Here is a 21,180-nt window from a genome sequence, read left to right on the forward strand (position 1 = left end):
TCAGAGCCGCTCTGGGCGGAGGCCCCCGGGGAACTGGACGCCTGGGACTGGGGCGCCCACGTCTGCAGCCCGGGTGTGCTCTTCGCGCAGCCTGCGGAGCCCAGCTGAGCGAACTAGGGCTGTCCCTGCAGAAGTCTGCCCGAGTATTTGTAGGTTAAAAAGAGAGACTACTGATTACTTTCCCTTACTCGTCTGCATTTCAGTGAGGGCGTTGATCGATTAATAAGGATTGTATACACAGGATATATTATTTATGAATGCAGCGTATTACAGGAAAGAAGCATTGTGAGGGTTTTTTTGTTGTTGTTGTTTTTCTTTGTTTTTTTTTGTTTGTTTGTTTGTTTTTGAGACAGGGTCTCACTATGTAGTTGAGACTGACCCGGAACTCACTATGTAGCCCAGGATGGTCTCGAACTCACAGCGATCCTCCTGCCTCAGCCTTCTGAGTGCCGGGATTTCAGGCGTGCGCCACCACGCCCGGCTAGGTATTTGTTTTAAGAGTGGCTGTGGAAAGCTGGGTAGAGGCGCACGCTGATAATACCAGCACTCAAGAGGCTGAGGCAGGATGATCACCCTGAGTTCGAGGCCTGCCTGGGCTACATAGTGAGTTCTGGACCGGCCTGAACTACATAGAGACCTTGCACAAAAAGAGAGAGAGAGGGAGGGAGGGAGGGAGGGAGAGAGAGGAGAGAGAGAACCAAATAAAAATCTCTACCCTCCGGAAACTGCTGCTCCAGGAAGGAAAGAGGCAATAAATAGATAGATTATGTGTGGTAGCTCTCAGCTGGGGGTGCTGCTGAAGCAGAGGAATCACAAGTTCAAGCCCTGCCTGGGCAATTTACTGAAATCAGGTCTCAAAAGAAAGGGGCGGGGCTAGGCATTGTATCTTAGTGCAAAGACCCTGGGTTTAATCCCCAGTACCACAAATAAAGGAATTCATAAATACAAATAGGTACATGCACGGCATGGGGACCAGTGTAAGGTTCAGTGGGAAGAATAAAGCAGAGATGAGGCTAACTGCTATGAGGAGGGAGACTACCATCCTAACTGAGTTGTCAGAGGCCTCACAGAGGACAGGACATAGGAAGAAAAAGACTGTAGGAAGGGGTGTTATGTGGGTCTCAAGGGAAAGCATGTCAGGCAGACAAAAGAGCAGGTGCAAAGGCCCTGGGGTGGGATGTGCCCAGAATGTCTAAAGAGCCTGAGATCAGGGTAGGGAGGGAATAGCGTGAGGAGATCCTGTCCTTGCAGTGACTGAAAGGGCTTTGTCTCTTATTCCAAGCAGCATGGAATCATTAAAGCAACATGTTCTGTCTTGTGTTTTAAAATATCAGCCTGACTCGCTAGGTTAAAAACAGATTGTAGGAGACAAGCATAGCATAGCATAAGGGAGATTCAAAAGGTTCCCAACGGAGGGATGATGGCCTCAACCATGGAGTTGGCAGTAAGCTGGGGCTGGGGGCCAGGAAGGGAGGTGGCTGGGTTCTGTTTGTATTCTAAAGTGGAAGCTAACATGACTTGCTGACAAATTGGAAGGTTGAGTGTAAGGGGAAAGGAGTGGGGCTAAAGGTGCAGCTTGGAGATAGAGTGCTTGCCTGGTGTATATAAGATGCATACGGCCCTGGGTTTGATTTCCAACATGAGAGACAGACAGAGACACAAACAGAAATGCCTTCGGACTTTTGGCCCAGGAACTGGTGATTCGCACTTAGCTGTGAGGAGAGGTTTAGTTGAAAATTAGAGAAAGGAACCCAGAGTTTGGGAGGAGGCTCTGACGGGACTGGAATATGTAAATTTGGGGCTTGGCAACACATGGCTGGTATCTAAAGCCAAAGAGGGAGGAGTTGGCCAGGGGAGTGCAGGTGAGAGAAGGGAAGAGGACCAGGAGGTGAGTTGGGGGACATTTCAGTGTTCAGAAATTGAGTAGATAAGGAGGTGCGGTGGATTAACTAGTGGTTAACTCATAACGCCCAGCTGAACTGAAGCAGCCATGGACACGCAAGACCCACCTGAGGATTGCTGCCGATGGCATAAAAAGAGAACTGGAGGGGAAGATTGGGGCTGTTGATTTTCCAGGAGAAGCTTGCCCTGGCTGGTTTTTCTGATGTGCACTTGGCTGTTCTCATCGGAGGAGGAGCTCCAGACCTCGCTGTCACTGGGAATGGATGTTGTTCTCACTGGGAGAGCTCTGATCTTCACCGTGAGCACCACTTCTTGCTTGGATCGAGTGTAGGTCCCTCAGCCTGGTGGCACAAATCCTTCACCTCACTGGCCTAGGTTTTCTGGCTTCCACCACTGGCCTTTGGGCCTTCTGGGTGCAAACCCTCAATACGGGCAAGCATGAGACTTGCTGTGGGCTCTAGGCCACTGGCTGGATTCGTGTAGGACATTGCCTTGGACTCTGGGCCTTCAGATGGGCTTGTGTGGGGCTGCTGTGAGATCCAGGTCCTTGGCTGGATTCTCTGGCCTCTAGTGTGTGGCCAATCTCTTGCACTCCTCTGTATTTGACTTTTTGGGTAAATATAACAAAATAATCCTATAAGTTATGTGGCCTGTATTAGATGTATTCTCTTGCCAAAACCCTGACAACATCATGAGGACACCACAGCATCAGGGAAGAAACTAGAACAGCGAGTTGTCTTGGAAGCCAAGTGAAGAAAGTATTTCAAAGAAGGGATGACTGGCTGTGTTCCAGGCAGTTTAGAGATTTAGTAATGGGCTGGGTGTAGCTCAGTGATAAAGCTCTTGCCTAGCTTTATCACCAGGTGTAAAGCTCTGGGTTTGATGCCGAGCACACTAAAAAAACAAAAAAATAACTCACAATTGGATACATCTGGCAAGGTGTTACTATCCAGCATATAGAAGGAACTCAAGCAACTCAATGTCAGAAAACAAAAAATCTGATTAAAAAATAGGCAAAAAGCCAAGTGTGATGTATGGTAGTCCCAGCAACTCAGGAGGCTGAGGCAGGAGAATCACTTTAACCCAGGAGTTTAGGGTTACATGGGCAACATCGTAAAACTCCGTCTCTCTTTTGTTGTTGTTTGTTTGCAATGCTAGGGATAGAACCCAAGGCCTTGTGCACACTGGGCAAGCTCTCTACCACTGAGCCATGGCCCCCAGCCACAAAAGCCCATCTCTTAAAAATATAATAAAATAGGCAAAAGTCTTTAATAGATATTTCTCAAAAGAAGATATACAAGCCAGGCATGGTGGTGTGTGCCTTTCCCAGCACACTGAGGAGGCTGAGAAGGATAGCAGGTTCGAGTCCCACCTGGGCAATTTAGCAAAACCCTGTCTCAAATTAAAAAATAAAAAGAGCTGAGGATGGCCGGGCGTGGTGGCGCATGCCTGTAATCCCAGCACTCGGGCTGCTGAGGCAGGAGAATCGCTGTGAGTTCGAGACCAGCCTGGGCTACATAGTGAGTTCCAGGTCAGTCTCAACTACATAGTGAGACCCTGTCTCAAAAAACCAAAAAAAAAACAAAAAGAGAGCTGAGGATGTAATTGAGCACTCCAGAGTTCAATCTCCAATACTGAAAAACAAACAAATAAACTCACGGGCTGGGTTATAGTGTAGTATGTTCACAAAGTCCTAGGTTTGAGCTCTAGCACCAAAACAAAGCAAAACAAAATAACATACAAATGGCAACAGGTATACAAAAAAATGTATTATCACTAATTATCAGGGAAACGTAAATCAGAAAACTACAAGGAACTGTTCCCTCCCTCCAGTCAAAACAAAAGATAGCAAGGGCACTCTTACTGGGGGGAATATAAACTAGTGCAGCCAGCCATCATGGAAAACAGGATGGGAGTTCCTCAAAATATTAAAATAGAAAAAAAAATAGAGCCACGTACTGGGTGTATATTCAAAGGAAATGAAATCAGTATATATACTGAGACAACTGCATTCCTATGATTATTGCAATGCTATTCATGATAGCCACAATGTAGAATCAACTTATGTATCCATCAATGGGTGAATAAATAAAATGTATTGTGTGTATGTATATACATAAATACACACAATGGAATCCACACCCTTAAAAAACATGAAATCTTGTCATTTGCCACAACATTGATACAACTGAAGGACATTATGTTTAGTGAATTAAGCTAGGCACAGAAAGACAAGTACCACATGATCTCACTCATATGTGAGAGCTAAAAAAGCTGTTCTCATTAAGATAGAGATTGGAATAATAATTACCAGAGACTAAAGAGGGCAGGAGACAGAGAGGGAGGAGACAGATTAGTCAAGGAGTACAAAGATGCAATTAGATAGGAGGAATGAGTTCTGATGGTCTGTTACACAGTAAGGTAACCATAGTTAATAATAACATAATGGATACTTGAAAATAACTAGAAGAGGGAGTTGCAAATCATCTTGCTACAAAGAAAAAATGGAGTGTTTTTTGTGACGGATATGCTAATTATGCTGATTTGATCATTGCAGAGTATGTCCATATATTAAATGCCACATTGTACCACATAAATATGTGCAATTATTATGTCAATTTAAAAAGAAAAAGGCTGAGGGTATAGCTCAGTGGTAGAGTGTGTCTCTATATGCATCAAGCCCTGGGTCCAATCTGCAACACACAAAATCAGAACTTCATCCCTTGCTGGGCATGGTGGCACAGGCCTATTATCTCAGCACTCAGGAGGCTGAGGCAGGAGGATTGCCATGAGTTCAAAACCAGACTGAGTTCAAGGCCAGCCTGGACTACACAGTGAGGCCCTATTTCAAAAAAACAGAAACACAGAGAGAGTGGGTGGGTGGGGAGATATATCACAATTAGAATGGGAAGAAAAGTTGAAAATCATACATCTGATAAGGGACTTACATCTAGAATATATAAAGAACACAACTCAATGATAATAGTAATAAATAGCATGGCATAGGAACCACATGTGGTGGTATATACCTGTACTGAATCTCAGACTGAGGCAAGAGGAGCACAAATTCAAGGCCAGCCTGGACTGCATTGTCAGACTCTGTCTCAAAAGAAAAAGTAAATGAAGTTAGGCATAGTGCTGCATACCTGTAATGGCAGCTGCTAGTCAGGGAGGCAGAAGAATCACAAATTGAAGGCCTGGACAACTTAGCAAGACTTTGTTTCAAAAGGACAGTTTAGAAAGGGCTAGGGATGAAGCTAGCTGTGGTGGTCATTTGGGAGGCTGAGGCAGGGGTCTCAAGCGCAAGGCCAGCCTGGGCTACACAGCAAGAACTTGTCTCAAAAACAAACAAGCAAAAGGGCTGGGGATAGTAGCTCAGTGGTACAGCACTTACCTAACATGTATGAGGGCCTGGCTTCCATCCCCAGGACCACAAAAGGGAAGGGACAAAGGATCTGAATAGACATTTCTCCAAAGATACAGATGACCAATACACGCATCATTAGCTATCAGAAAAATGCAAATCAAACCACAGTGAGACACCACTTCCCACCCACTAAAACAGCTATAATCAAAAAGGACAGATAATAACAAGTGTTGGCAAGGATGTGGAGAAACCAGACCCATCATACACTGCTAGTGAGAATGTAAAATGGTGCACTTGCTTTGGAAAACAATCTGGCAGTTCCCCAAATGGCTAAACAAAAAACTACCTTGCGATCAGCAACTCCACCCCTGAGTATACACCCAAGAGAGATGAAAACGTACATCAACAGGAAAACTTACACATGCATGCTCACAGCCAACATCTTCATAACAGCCAAAAAGTGAAAACAACCCAAATGTCCAGCAAATGTCCATCACTATTTATCAAAGAATACATATTATTTAGTGTATCATATATCCACAGAAGATATTTGGCAAGAAATAAAAAATGGAGCCAGGTGCAGTGGTGTAAGCCTGTCATCCCAGCACTCAGAAGACTGAGTCAGGAGGATCACCATGAGTTGGAGGCCAGCCTGGACTACACAATGAGATCCTGTCTCAAAAAAAAAAAACAATGGGGCTGATGTGTCACTCAGTGGTAGATCATCCGCTTAGCATGCACTAGGCCCAACCCCACGAAACAGGTACAGAGACTGAGACAGAGACATAGACAGAGAAGAGAGAACAGGGAAAATAACTTCAGGTTTCAAGGCATTTTCAGTGTTTAGAGAGGAAGGATCAAAGGGGAAGGAGGTGGGTCAAGAGTGGTTCTTTGGATCGAGGAGGAGAATATCAGAAAATGGAAAGACATCCCTTGCTCCTGGGTAGGAAGAACCAACATAGTGAAAATAGCCATACTTCCGAAACTGCTATATAGACTCAATGCAATCCCAATTAAAATTCTAGCAGCATACTTCATGGACGTTGAGAAAACAATCCAAAAATTCATTTGGAATAAGAAGAGACCTAGGCAATAAAGACAAGGTAGGGGGTATCACAATCTCCAACTTCAAACTATACTACAAAGATACCATGATAAAAACAGCATGATACTGGCAAAGAAACAGACCTGAGGACCAGTGGAACAGATAATCAGATGCAGAAACAACTCCACACACACTCAGCCACCTCATCTTTGACAAAGGAGCCAAACACCCTTCGGGGAGGAAAGATAGCCTGTTTAATAAATGGTGCTGGCAAAATGGGGTTTCAACTTGCCGGATTAAAATGAGACCTGTGTCTCTCACCATGCACTAAACTAAAATTGAAATAGATTAAAGATCTCCAAGTATTAAAACAGAAACACTACATCAGCTGGAAGAGAAGTAAGGTAGAACTCTTGAAGACATTGGCATAAGAAAAGATTTCATGAACAGGGATGAAGATTTATCTCAGTGGTTCTGCTGTCTGCCTCACAAGTGCAAGGACCAGAGTTCAATCCCCAGTACAAAAAAAAGGAAAGGAAAAGATTTCATGCACAAACTTCAGTTGCACATGAAGCAGCACAAAGAATTAACAAGTGGGGCCTCTTTTTACTAAAAAGCTTCTGCAGAGCAAGAAAAACTAACAGGAGCGAAGAACTAGCCCACAATATGGGAAAAAAATTTTACCAGCTGTTCCTCAGATAAAGGTCTACTCTTTAGAATATATAAAGAACTTAAAAAAATTAAACTTCCTAAATTTAAAGATCCAATCCAAAAATGGGTATCTGAAATGGACAGATATTTCTCAACAGAGTAGAAATAGCAAATAAACATATTAAGAAATGTTCAACATCACTGGTCATTCAAGAGATACAAATGAAAACTATGCTGGGATTCCACCTCACCCCAGAAAGAACAGCCGCTATCATGAAAACAACCAATAACAAATGGTGGCAGGGCTGTGGGGATAAAGGAACCCTTCTCCATTGTTGGTGGGAGTGCAGACTGGTGCAACCACTGTGGAAATCAATATGGAGATAACTCAAGAACTAGGACTAGATGTCCCATCTGACCTAGCTATTCCCCTGCTGGGTATCTTTCCAAGAGAATTAAAAGAATCACACCACAGTGATATATGTGTACCCATGTTGAAGCGGCAGTTTTTAATAGGTACAACTTGGAAACAGTCCAATTGCCCAACAACTGAAGACTGGATAAAGAAAATGTGTTTTTAAAAATAAAATGGAGTACTACTCAACCATAAAGAATGAGACATTAGAGAAATTTATAGCTAAGTGGATGCACATTAAGGCCATACTCCTAAGTGAAATAAATAGAACATACGTGTAAATACTGAATAGTTTAAGAAGTATGAGAAACTGAAAGTGTAAATAAGGATCAAAATATATAAAAGATAATGTGAAATAGGAAGAAAAGGTGCAAAGGGCAAGAGGAAGTGGCAGGGTAGGGGAAAGGAAAGAATGGAATTAAAGTGAAAAAATGGAAACAAAACCTTTGTAACTATAAAGGGTGGAGGTGTTGAAAGGAAGGCAGGGGAATGGGGAAAAATAAGAACCAAAATATATCATGTAAAGGTACAAATCTCCAATGATGAATGTCATTATATTGTATACCTGAAAGGTACCAATAAAATTAATTTTTTAAAAGAGAGAGGTTCTTTGGGCTGGGGATTTAACTCAGCAGTTCGGACCCGAGTTCAATCCCCGATACCAAAAACAAAAACAAAAAAGGAGAGGTTCTTTGGTTTATAGCAATTTTTGGGTTTTTGGATTTTTTTGGTACTGGGGATCAAACTCAGGACTTTGCTCTTGCAAGGCAGGCAGTTAGCGGAACCATTGAGGTAAAGCCTCCGCCCTATTGGTTTTCTGTTTTTGAGACAGGGTCTGGCTATGTAGTACAGGCTGGCCTTGAACTCACTCTTAGCCCAGGCTGGCCTTGAGTTCTCGTTGACCTTCCTGCCTCAGCCTCCCAAATGCTAAGATTACAGGTGTGCACCCCTACTCCTAGCAAGAAATGATGTTGTAATGCAGATTGGAATGACCCAGTCAGCAAAAGAAGGAAAGTGTCTGGAGTGAGGAGGAGGAGGCACAGCAGTCGCAGAGAGGACCAGCAGGCCCGTCCCCACAGCGAAGGAGTGGCTGAACACGCACCAAGCCGGGCAAATGATGAAGGTTGTGTGGGGGCCAGTGCTCTGCAGGTTGCATCTGTTTCCTCAGTGAGGTGGGAAGCAACGTCAGCTGAGAGCAGGACGTGAGCAGGAGGCGCTATCAGGACTGAGGAGACCCTGGTATGGCCTGACCTTGCAGGGGGACCAGGTCAGACAGAGGGACTGGCAGACAACACAAGGCTCCCTGCACCCCCAGGCTGGCAGGCTAATGTTAAAGTCAGCAGGGCTGTGTGGGTCTCTGGCTCCGCCAGCTTCTCGGGTTTAGGCAGGGTGTGGCTTGCCAGGTGGATGTGATTTAATGCATGGGGAGTAAGGGGGTTGAGGGTGTATTCAATGAAAGTAATTACAGTGATGGTCCAAGTCCCTAAGCTGACTGAGGAGGAAAGTCAGGACCCCAGGCAGAGACCCATTGGACTGAAGGTCCTGGTGGGTCAAAGAATTATTGGAGCTGAAGTTCTACAAGACATGAGCAGAAAGGAGGTCTAAGGAGGATTGGATACTGGATACCAAAATTATGCATGGTTGGGTGCAATTGTAGATGTGACAGCAGGTCTATCACCTTGGCCTTGACAGCGTGAGGCAGGGTGGAGGGCCTGAATGCTGGGAGGAGCTGTGCTCCTCCGCAGGAGAGGGCCTTCTGTGTGTCTGTGTGTCTGTGTGTCTGTGCACTCCCTAGGGCATCCTCAGAGGCAGGGCCCTGCAAAGGACCTGGGCCTGGGATTCAGCCAGACCTGGGTAAGAAGTCTCTTTCCGTCTGTGGGCCCTGCACAAATTTCTTAGTTTCTCTGAACCTGAGTTTCCTGTCCTGCGAAGCGAGAGCTTGCTCCTGTGCCAGAGGATTATATTCTGAAAACTGAACGAGCTTGTGGAAATCACCTGGCGTCGTTCCATGCACAGAGCAGGCTCAGTGTTGTAGGTGAGAATGTAGCCGCACAGCAATTCTCAAATGCTCTTGTCTGGGGTCCTAAAACTGAAATGGAGCCAATGTGGGGATGAAGGCCCTTCTCCTTTCCTGCTCCCTCAAATCATAGGAGGTATGAATGGAAGAGCCTGAGCCCTAAATGGTTCCTATTTTATAGAATAAGAAACTGAGGTCCAGGTAGGGAAAATGACTTGCCTGTACCACCGAGCCTCAGTTACCACACAGAGTAAGTCATCTTTTCAAATCAGTTGGAGTCATAATTACAATGGGAAGTTTGTACAGGGTTCCAGGGAGAGGCTCGCGTACAACATCAAAAAGCTAGTTGTACTCAGGATATACCCAGCCAAGATCCCTGCCCATTCACTGAGACAATTAAAGGCCGGGCTTGTTGAGAATGCGAGATCCTACTGGATATACCATTGCTCACTCTCGGCCTTCTGCATTCCCTGGTCACCCTCATTCACACTGGGCAAATATGGAAATCATCAGCTTTGGGAATTGAAGCGTCAACAGAGGAGTGATTCACAATGCTCAAATTTGCTAATTGCTTCTTCTAGCCCAGACAGAAGGAGTGAGGTAAAGAAATCTCAGAGCTTCATTAGAACCCTTGGTGAAGTGGTACAGCGCTAGCCAGCCCCCAGGAGGCTCTGGCCCTGCAAGGTTTCCAGCCCTGGCTAGTCCCCCTGAGGTAAATCCTTCATGCTTTTGACACCCAGTTTCCCTATTGAAAAATCGAGAAGAGGGTGAACAAAATGACTATCCAAGTTTCCCCTAGTTGGGGATTTAGCTCAGTGGCCCTGCCCCTGCCTTGCAAGCACAAGGTCCTGAGTTGGGTCCACAGTGCAAAAAAAAAGAAAAAAAAATCAAGTTTCTCCTAGCTGGGGCCTTCAAGGTTCTAGGAATGTGAAACCAGGCACCTTTTCTGCTGATTTTGCTTCCAGGACAAGCACAGACAGACAGGGCAGAGATGGAGCTGGCAGGAGTTGGCTCATGCCTGTAATTCGGGAGGCTGAGGTAAGAGGATCACAAGTTCAAGGCCAGTGTGGGGAAAGTCAGCAAGAAACTGCCTCAAGATGGAGCTGTTATGTAGCTCAGCGGCAGAGTGATTGCCTAGCATGTCTGAGGCCCTGGGTCCAATGCCTAGTACCACAAAAAATGAAGGAAGGAAAAAAAATGATGGAAGGAAGGATTACTCCATCAGGGAGGCCTCCCATGATCATGGCATCTTAGTTCACTGACTCTTTCCTATATATGCACACATGGTTGTTCTCTGTCTCATGATCCTGTTTTATGTTCTCCTTAGCACTATCTGAAGTGTCTCATTTGTTTCTTCACTACTGTCTTTCTTGTTTTGTTTTGTTTTGTTTTTGAGACAGGGTCTCACTATGTAGTTGAGACTGACCTGGAACTCACTATGTATCTCAGGCTGGTCTCGAACTCACAGCAATCCTCCTGACTCAGCCTCCTGAGTGCTGGGATTACAGGCATGTGCCACCACACCCAGCTTTCCACTACTGTCTTTCTGCACTAAAAAATTCTACAAGGACAAGGACCTTGCCTATCCTACCTCAGGGCCTAGCCCAGGACCCGAGACATAGTAGGTGATAGATAGATAGATAGATAGATAGATAGATAGATAGATAGATAGATAGATGATAGATAGATAGGCTAAAGAATGAAGTAACGGATGGATCTCATGAGTGGTGCCAGGGCTGTCAAGCATAACCCTGATCTGTGCCAACTCTTCTCAGATCAGTTGAAAAATAGGGCTCTGGAGTCAAGAGACTTGAATTCAAATCCCATAGTGCCAGTTAGTGGTTGCATGACCTTGGGTATATCAGTGGGCCTCTCTAAGCCTCTGTTTCTTTCTTTCTTTTTTTTTGCACTATCAGGGATTGAACTCAGAACCTTGCAAGGCAGGTGCAGTGCCACTGAGCTAAATCCTCAGCCCTGTAAGCCTCTGTTTATCTATAAATTGGGAATAATGACCCCACATCCTGAGGTGTCATCTTTTTAGGAATTAGAGGTTAGGTATGTAAAGTTACCTTGGGTACAGTGAGCATTCAGTAAATGTTAATTTCCTTTGCCCTCCATCTCTGCTGTGGAATCTGAAGCTATCTCAGCTAGCTCTAGGGTTTGGAGACTGGAGGAAGCCAAAGGGGATTTCTTATCTGTTTCTTATCTTTCAAAAGAAGGTAAAACAAAGGCACTGAGGACAGTGGGAAGGACTTGCCCAGGGTCACAGGGCCAAGCCTGGGTTCTCTCTCAAAGGACAACAGAAGCCCTGAGGCTTCTGATCTAGATAGAAGAGAGCCGAAGGACAAGGGCAAAGTCTGGCTTGGGCTGCCTCCAAGAAAGGACAGCAGCCTCATACTCCTGGGTTCCGGACCCCAGTAGGTCAGGGTCAGCTCCTGACCTTGGGACAGTTTCTAGGTCTTGGCTTCTCCTGTGAATCTGCCCTATTACTCCTTCCCATCTTTCCACACAGGAGGATGGGAGAATGTAAGGAGAATGGTATTTAATTTGACATATTAGTAGGAGAGTGACCTAAGTAAAAACATTATAATAATTAGTCAGAAAGACAATTTCTGAACTTTTGCCATAGCACATGTACTTAATATCAGAAAAAAATATTAATTCAAAGTAGCATGGGGTAGGAAGGAGGAGAGAAAAGGGATTAAAAAGAATTAAGATGTGTTGTGTACTTACACCCACTCCCCCATCATGTATATAATCATTATGTCCTGCCAAACATGTACTAATAAAAATTAAAAAGTAACAATAAGTCTCATCCTCTAGGCAAGTAAAACAGGAGAGAAAAACATGTAAACATAGTATCCATCTTCGGTCTAGCCCCAGAAAGGCCCTGGGTCCTGGCAGGTGCAGTGAAAAGGGGACGTGCCACAGAGTCTAGTTTCCCGAGTTCACGGTTGGAGCCTAAAACACTGGGGAAATCTCAGCCCCCTCTCTGAGATTTCTCCTTACCTAAAGAACGCCATGGGCCGGGGATTTAGCTCAGCGGTTCAGTGGCCTGCCTTGCAAGTGCAAGGACCGGAGTTCAATAGAAAAAAAAAAAAAAAAAAAAAAAAAAAAAGAATGCCACAGCCATCCTGGTTCGCAAGGGCCTGGCAAGAAAGTATAGAAGCCTCTGCCTCATTACAGAGAGTAATTTACCTTTCCTAATTTCTAGAGGCATATGACGTGGAGTTGAGCTAGTGACTCAATCTCTGCAGGACTAGGCTAGGTGATTTCTCAGTTTCTTCCGAAGCATATCTGAAAATCAATCAATCAATCAATCAATCTTAAGTGATCTGACTCCACTACAAAATACAGACCCTTTTCCTTCTGCCAGCCTCTAGACGGCGCCGTCCCTTTAAATTCAGACTCCCGCACTGACCTGGCCACAGGTGAAGCGGCTGGATGCACTCCTGAGCGAGCCTATTCCCATCCACGGGCGCGGCAACTTCCCCACGCTGAGCGTGCAGCCCCGGCAGATCGTGCAGGTGAGGGGGTGACCTGAGGGAGCCTGTCCCGATGCCCGGGTGCCTGGAAGGCAGCTGGAGCCTGTTCAGTTTTCTGGACAGCTGGGGAAACAGGAACGGTAATGGGTCCTGTAACAACTGCATAGTACACTAATGCTAGACCAGAGATCTTCCTTCTGCACCTAATAATCCTTCCCCACTTGATTTTTGGTCCTCCGCCCTGGGGAGCCTTGATTCCGACCCCTCAACTCCCACCACTGACGCAGGCCCAAGCATGGAGGAGAAGACTATAGAGGGACTCGCTAGGGAATCTCCTGGACTACATGCACAAAAGGTGTCAGGGACTCTTCCCATGGGTAGTGTGTTACTTCGGTCCAAAATAGCTTTTCCTCCACCCGGCATCCCAAGCCCACATCCCCTGTTCCTGACTCTAGATTGTAGGGGTACTCTGTCCTTGTCTACCACAGCCATTGGCTCAAGAACCCCTGGCTAGGTTAAAAAGACCAGAAATCCCAACAGAAACCCCCTCCCTCTCACTGGGGTTATGGCAAGAGATTAAGTGCCAGACCTGAGACCCCCATCCCTGAGGGCAGTGTTAAATATCTAACTGAGGTATCCTTTTTCCTCCTCAAGATTGGAAGTGAAGTGGACTGGGAATGTGGCTCACTTGAACACCTGCCTTGCATGCATAAGGTCCCAGGTGTGATCCTCACCTTGGGAAAAAAAAAAATTAAAGATTGGAAATGAAGGCCAGCCGAGGTCTCCACCCTAAGCCCATCTCTGTCTTAAGAGATGGGAGAAAATTCTGGCATCCCTTCCCTCCTTCAGACTTTTCCTTTTATCTGAGCCCTTCATCACTCCAACCCTGCCCTTACATCTGGGTAACCCAGGCACTATCATGGTCTGAAATAGCGAAGGATAGTAATTATGGCACTCATGTTATAGCTGAGGAAGAGGAGGCCTCAGGAGGGTGGTAAACAACCTAAAGTTACCTATTGAGGTAAAAATCCAGCTCAGGAAATCAGGACTTCCTGAGATCAGGGAGCAGCACATTCAAGATTTTGTTCCTCCTTCCCTGGCACCCAAGCTCAACAGCTAAGGCTTAAGGGAGTCCCCTGATAGAAACCAGAAAATCCAGTGCCGATTCCTATGTATTCCTGCCAGCACACGGACTTTCCATACAAGCTAGGTGTAGCAGGCCATTCCTCTAGCAGAGAGGTGGGAGATAACCTCCCCTCCCTCCCCAGGAACTAGGAACCGAATGGGCGGGGTGGATTCTCCTGGGCTGACTCACCCACAGCACCAGTGGGACTCACTGAGGCCTTCTGGCTGCCCAGGCATTCCTCACTGCCTGCTGTTATCTTGGTGGTTAGGAAACCAGCTGAGGCTTTTCTTCCTAGGACCTAGGTTCAGTCCTGGGGTGGGAGAGGTGAGAAGGTGGTATCCAGTGTGCCAGCTTCCTCTGCAGAGACAGCAGTGGTCAAAATTGCCCATAATAGGGCCAGGGATTTAGCTCAGTGGTTCTGTCCGCCTGCCTCACAAGCGCAAGGACCTGAGATCAATCCCTGGTACCCAGAAAAAAAAAAAGTTGACCATTGGTCCCTACCCAGTCCTAAGCCCCATGAAGGAGGCACCAGAGCACAGATGTGACTAGAACCTAGCCTCTTTTCTTTCCGGTGCTCTCAGCCGTGTGAGGGAGACTGCAGCTGGTAGGAGCTGACTTAACCATGTTGTAGTAGTACCGTGTCTTCCTTTCCTGGCATGGTGGCGCACCTGTAATCTCAGCCATTGGTAGGCCAAGGCTGGAGGATCGCCATGAGTTCAAAGCCAGCCTGAACTACATGTCCCAAACCCCCCCACAAAAGTCCTCCTAGAATAGGGTCAGAAACATTGCAGAACAGGGAGCCATCGGGTGTAGAGGGGTAGTGGTAGAGACTTCAAAGCTGGTGGAGAGGATGAATATCTGTTCAGGACTTGGATTCTTGTCAGTTGCCTTTTCGGAGTATAGTGGTATATGCCTGCAATCTTATCCCCAAAGTGAGGGAGTCTGAAACAGGAGGCTGTCAAGTTTGAGCCCAGCCTGAGCAATTTAATGAGGCCTTGCCTCAAAGGCGGGGGTCGGGCATGAGACTATAGCTCAGTATAAAGGCCCAGTACCAAGAGCAACAAACAAGAACCTTTCTGTTCCACAATTCAAAGGGAACGGGTGCATTCACCTGGCCCGTATAGTGCTTCTACACCAGAGAAAGTCTGTCTTCTGGCAGAAATTCACAGCTGACGCTGGGACATAGTGGCGCACGCCCGTAATCCATCACTTGGGAGGCTGAGGCATGAAAGGATCCTGAAAGTTCCAGGCTGGGCTACATAGTAAATGCAAGGCTGGTTTGAAATGCATAGTGACTCTCTCTCTCTCTCAAAAAAAAAAAAAAAAAAAAAAAAAAAAAAAAACAAAAAAAAAAAAAAAAAAAAAAAAAGGCCAGGGATTTAGCTCAGTGGCACTTCACCTGCCTCACAAGTACAAGGTCTTGAGTTTGATCCCTAGTACAAAAAAAATTTTTTTTTCACATCCGGGATATGAGCAAGGGGTATGTATGGGAGAAAGTTGCAGGCTAGTTAGGTCTCCTCACTGTGTTAAATAGTCAGTGGCTCAAGAATTGGCACCTTTAAACCAAGGGTTGGGCCAGGGATTTAGCTCAGTGGTTCTGGAGCCTACTTTGAAAGCACAAGGACCGAGTTCAATCCCCCGGTACCTAAAACAAAACAAACAAAAAGCCAAGGGTTGTGGCACACACCTTTAATCCCCTCACTCAGGAGGTTTAGGCAGGAGGATCACTGTGAGTTTGAGGCCATCCTGGAGTATAGAGCAAGACCCTACCTTAAAAACAAAACAAAAAACGAATTGGCACATTTCTTCCGCTGTACCTCAGAAGGCTTTGCCTACAACAGTAATCCCAGAAGTTAGAGATGTGTCCTAGCCTGTACATAGGCCAAGGGTACCCACCCCTTTTTATCCCCTCCCCACCCCCTGTAGCTCTGGAAGACCTGGTTCTAGTTAAGCTCAGCCAGTTATTAGCTGTGTGATCTTGGATAAGTCCGTTGCCATCTCTGGACCCGAAGAATTGGTCTAGACAGTCTAACCTCTCCAGCTGCCGCCAGAAGGCTAGCCTAGGGCAGCTCTGGTTGTGAGTTTTGCAAGCCTGCTGCCTGACAGCGGCTATTAGTCTTCCTGCAGGTCTCAGCAGCAGCCCTGGAGCGGAGCAGTTCTAGGGAGGGCCTTGGCATGGAAGAAAAGGAGACACAGTCACTGCCCCCTCCACGGCTGGAAAGTCTGATTCAGGAAGATCCAAGCAGCCTTGCAGTTCTTGGGCGTGGCAGTATCTGGCGACTGCCTGCCAAACTGGCTGTAGTCACACCTGGGAAAGACAGCAGCCACTGGCTGGCTGACACAGCTGGCCTCATGGCCCTGACGCAGGGAGTTAATGAAGGTACTGCTACCTACTCATCAGGCCAGATGCCATGCCCTGGGGTGGGCGCCCGCCTGGGAAGCAGAGCTGGCACTGAGTAAGGTCCAGTCAGCTCTAATGGGACTTGGAGAGGGGGCTGGTCTGCCCTGCAGCGCTGTCAGGGTCCTTGGTCAACATCTTTGGATCACATCTCTCATTGCCCAGCCGGGACACAGCTGTGAGGGTATGGGTGGAATCCCCATGTCTGACCAAGGACCCCTCCTGCTCCCCAGCCTCCCTGGATACAAGCTTAGCGATTTGAGGGTCCAGCTCATTTTGACACTTTGAAAGGGAAGGAGGATTAGAGCCCTGGTTTCTTCTCTGGTAGAAAGTAGGTAGGCTGGGCCAAGCCGGGAGCTCAGTGGTAGAGCAGTTGTTTAGTATGTGCAAAGCCTTGGATTCCTTCCCCAGGAGACCCACTACCATCATCACCGTAACAACAAAACAAAAGGACGGTTTGAAGGCACCTCTGTGATCTCAAGCAGGTGATTTCCTCAGTCTCCCTATCTAGCTGTAAAATAACATGGAGATCATAAAGATCTGTCCCCGGTCTAGTTCATGCTTTTTTTTTTTTTTTTTTTTTTTTTTTTTTTTTTTTTTATTTTTTTTTTTTTTTTTTTTTTTTTTTTTTTTTTGGTGCTGATGGAGATTTAATTAACCCAGGGCCTTGTACCTGCTAAGCATAAGTATGTGCTGAACAGCTGAGTTATACCCCTGCTTTCCATAGATTCTGGTGAGATCCAGTGCCTGGCACTCACAAGGTACCTGACCACTACTGCACTCCTCTCCTCTACCCCATCCCTACCTGTTCTTTGTGGCCAGTTGCCCTCCCCCTGTTGCCATGACAATTCCTACCGGAAGACTTCCTGGCGGGAGCCACCTGCCTCAGATTGCCCCACTGCAGCTGGCCTCCTCAGCACTTAGGTGCATTCTTTGCACTAATTCCCTGGGAGACAGAACAACCTGACCCAGAGCAAGGCGCTGACTTGGCAGCAAGGCGTGGTTGCAAAGTCACTTGGGCAAGAATGCTGCCTGATCACTTTCAGGACAGCTTGTGAAGTAGTTTGGGTTGCTGAGAACACCAAATGTCTGACCCCCAGCCTCATTCTTTTCTCCACCCTCTGCCTTGGGCCAGAGACATGCCTCTAGGTAAAGGACCTGTTTCAAGACTTGCAAGTTTTTGAAAAAAAGAGCGAGTAAGAGCCAGCCACGGTGGTGCAGGCCTGTAATCCCAGCACTCGGGAGGCTGAGGCAGGTGTGAATTTGAGGTCAGCCTGGGTTATATAATGAGATCTTGTCTAAAAAAAAAAATTAAAAAAAAAAGGGATGGGGGGATTTGGGCCAGGAATTTAGCTCAGTGGTTCCACCACCTGCCTCGCAAGTGCAAAGTCCCGAGTTCAATCCCTGGTACCAAAAAAGTGACAACAAAAAGGGATTTGCAAGTCCTGTCCTGTGTACCATCATACTCAGGGCTCTCAGACCAGATTCTTCCTCTCCTTATTTGGCTTCCAAGGCTTTCTAAGACCTTGAGTCATCCCCTTTACTTTTTTGTTTATATGTTTGATTATTTTGGTACGGGGGATCAAACTCAGGACCTTGCACTTTTGAGGTGGTGGCAGCATTTAGCTAAATCCCTGGCCCAGGAAAGATCTTACTTTTTAACTTCCAGCCCTGCCATTTTTTAGTACTTCTCCTTTGAGCCTTAGTTGTTTCACCATTTTAAGCCTGAGTTTCCTTGTCTGCAAATTAGTTTTTGCCTCATTTATAAGGAATAAGATGTGTGTGTGTGAGAGAGAGAGAGTGAGATCATCAAAAGAACATGCACGGACTTGAGAATTCAGCCAACCTGGGTCCTAATCTCAGCCTGTCTATAACTTTGGACCTGTTTGTTTCTTAACCTCTCTGTGCCTCCCCATCTGTCAGTGAGAATAGTAATACTCAAGTGTAGGGTTACTCTGAGTTTCATTGGTAACGCATGTGAACCAGCTAACTATACACCCAGCAAATATGAGCGGTAGACACAGTGCCTAGCACAATACAGAATACTCTACTTGCCACTGGAAGGTTAGAATAGCATAGTTTGTAAGTTTAATTTCCAGCTCAGCATTCGCCATTTGTGTGACTTGTGGCAATTATTAGGCCTCTCTGTTTCTGTTTGCCCACCTGTGAAAAGTAATAGTACCTGGGCTGGGAATTTAGCTTAATGGTTCTGCCACCTGCCTCGCAAGTGCAAGGACCCAAGTTTGATTCCCGGTACCAGGAAGGAAAAAAAAAGAAAGTAATAGTACCCGCTTCACACAGTCTTTGTGATTTGGGGGGTGGGGTACTAGGGATTGAATCCATGACCTCCACACAGAGCTATATCACCAGCCATTTTATTTTATTTCATTTCATTTTTGTGACAGTGTCTCACTAAGTCACTAAGTTGCCCAGGCTGGCTGGGCTCAAACTTAGGATCCTCCTGCTAAGTCTCCCAGGATTCTGGGATTACAAGGCATATACAACCATGCCTGGCTAGGGCCAGGGATTTAGCTCAGTGGTTCCATTGCCTGCCTCACAAGCACAAGGTCCTGAGTTCAATCCCTGAAACTGGAAGAAAAAAAAAAAACACCATGCCCCACTGAATTTATATCTTAAGGTATAAAGTTCTTCCATCAGAGCCTGATGTTAGTAAGTTCTGTGCTTAGATTTGCTATTACTATTGTTATTTCTGAATCATTCCTTCGAATGGGCCGTTTTCCAAAGGAAAAACAGTTGGGAAGTGTTCAGTAGTGGTTAATGTTGTATTCATGAGGACGTGGAAGTCTGTAGCACAAACCCTGGAAGCCCGGATCCTGAAAACTCTTCCTGCCCTCCCTTCTCAGGTGGTGCGCAGCAGCCTCGAGGAGCAGGGACTTAGGGTGCACAGTGTACGGCTACATGGCTCGGCTGCCAGCCATGTGCTGCACCCTGAGAGTGGCCTGGGCTACAAGGACCTGGACCTGGTATTCCGGGTGGACTTGCACAGTGAGGCTTGCTTCCAGCTGACCAAGGCTGTGGTGCTAGCCTGCCTGCTGGACTTCCTGCCAGCTGGTGTGAGCCGGGCCAAGATCACGCCATTGACACTCAAGGAGGCATACGTGCAAAAGCTGGTGAAAGTGTGCACAGACACAGATCGCTGGAGCCTCATCTCACTGTCCAACAAGAGTGGCAAGAACGTGGAGCTCAAGTTTGTGGACTCTGTGAGGCGCCAGTTCGAGTTCAGCGTCGACTCCTTCCAGATCATCCTGGACTCTCTGCTGCTTTTTGGCCAGTGCTCATCCACGCCCATGTCTGAGGCCTTCCACCCAACGGTGACAGGTGAGAGCCTGTATGGGGACTTCGCCGAGGCCCTGGAGCACCTACAGCACCGTGTCATTGCCACTCGCAGCCCAGAGGAGATCCGAGGCGGTGGCCTCCTCAAGTATTGCCACCTCCTAGTGCGGGGCTTCCGGCCCCGGCCCAGCACTGATGTGCGTGCCCTGCAGCGGTACATGTGCTCCCGCTTCTTCATCGACTTTCCTGACCTGGCAGAGCAGCAGCGCACTCTGGAGCGCTACCTGGAGGCCCACTTCGGCGAGGGTGACGCCACCCGCCAGTACGCCTGCCTGGTGACACTGCACGGGGTGGTCAACGAGAGCACTGTGTGCCTCATGAACCATGAGCGCTGCCAGACGCTGGACCTCATTGCCACACTGGCGCTCCAGGCACTGGCTGAGCAGGGCCCAGCTGCCACTGCTGCCCTGGCCTGGTGCCCCCCGGGTGCTGACGGGCTTGTGCCGGCCACTGTCAGTTACTACGTGACCCCTGTACAGCCTCTATTGGCTCGGGCCCACTCCTATCCCACCTGGCTGCCTTGTAACTGACTCAGACCCTGGCCAGAAAGGACGAGGCCTCTTGTGCTGGGGCTAACAGGAAGGTGTGGGGGATATGACCAACGACCGGCAGCCTGTGCCAGCTGGCTCAATTCTCCTGCAGGGCTGGGCCTTCATCTGAATACACCAGACTTCCCCAAGTGAGGCTTCTGTGGGTTTAAGGCCAAGCTGATGCTCTTGACAGGAAGACCCTTTGGTCACTGCACCACACCCTGGGACTAGCGTAGTTGTGGGGTACAGGGACTACTTGTTGAAACTATAGTGGCCTTCAGGAGACCGGGTGCAGGCTGGGTGGGTGGTAGATTCAGTGCCCCAAATCTTCAGTTGAATTCCATGGCCTTGAAAGGATCTTTTTGATTACATCAGCCCACAGTTATCCTAGGTATCCTAGTTACCCCCAAGGGCATGCAGCCCATGCACTGGCTAAAATATAGAATGTGACAGATTACTCACTTTGGGTCTGGATGGACCACTGGCAGAGTATGGAGGTCCAACCTGACTAATCACTGGGAGGAGGGAAACGGGGGCATGAGGCAGCTCCTCCAGTTTAGGGAGGGATGGGTTTAACCCCTTCTCCTAAAACCCATACCCCAAGCTGGGGAGCTTTCCTCTTGAGGGGTGGAGCGAGTATGCAGGGGACAGGAGCCAAGCAGCCAGGGTGAGATGCAACCCATGCCCTCCCACTGTGTTGCTCCTTTCCCTTGGGTTGTAGGAGCTCTGCTGCCTGGGAGTGTGCCCTTCAGAGGGTGCTGGTCCAGTACTCCTGCCCAACTGGCCTGGTTGTAGGACTTTTACATCACAGGGGGAACCACATCCCCACCCTCTTTTCCGTTGCTCTAGATTTGCTATTTTGCACCACCTGTCAATAAAGATTCCCTACA

The 21,180-nt window shown here is 47.3% G+C and overlaps 1 protein-coding gene across 1 annotated transcript in view; it reads left to right on the forward strand.

Annotated features, from left to right (window-relative positions):
• Tent5b (terminal nucleotidyltransferase 5B) overlaps positions 1-20,413 on the forward strand; it is a 20,937-nt gene extending 524 nt beyond the window's left edge. The window contains exons 2-4 of the mRNA XM_010634778.2: positions 5-149; positions 12,805-12,924; positions 19,271-20,413. Of these exons, the coding sequence (XP_010633080.1) occupies positions 5-149; positions 12,805-12,924; positions 19,271-20,290 (1,285 nt within the window). The 3' untranslated portion in view covers positions 20,291-20,413. The remainder of the gene's footprint in view (positions 1-4; positions 150-12,804; positions 12,925-19,270) is intronic.
• Positions 20,414-21,180: the final 767 nt, after the last annotated feature.

This window comes from Fukomys damarensis, unplaced genomic scaffold, assembly GCF_012274545.1.
Source record: "Fukomys damarensis isolate Sample0158 unplaced genomic scaffold, DMR_v1.0_HiC HiC_scaffold_23, whole genome shotgun sequence".
NCBI classification, from domain to species: domain Eukaryota; kingdom Metazoa; phylum Chordata; class Mammalia; order Rodentia; family Bathyergidae; genus Fukomys; species Fukomys damarensis.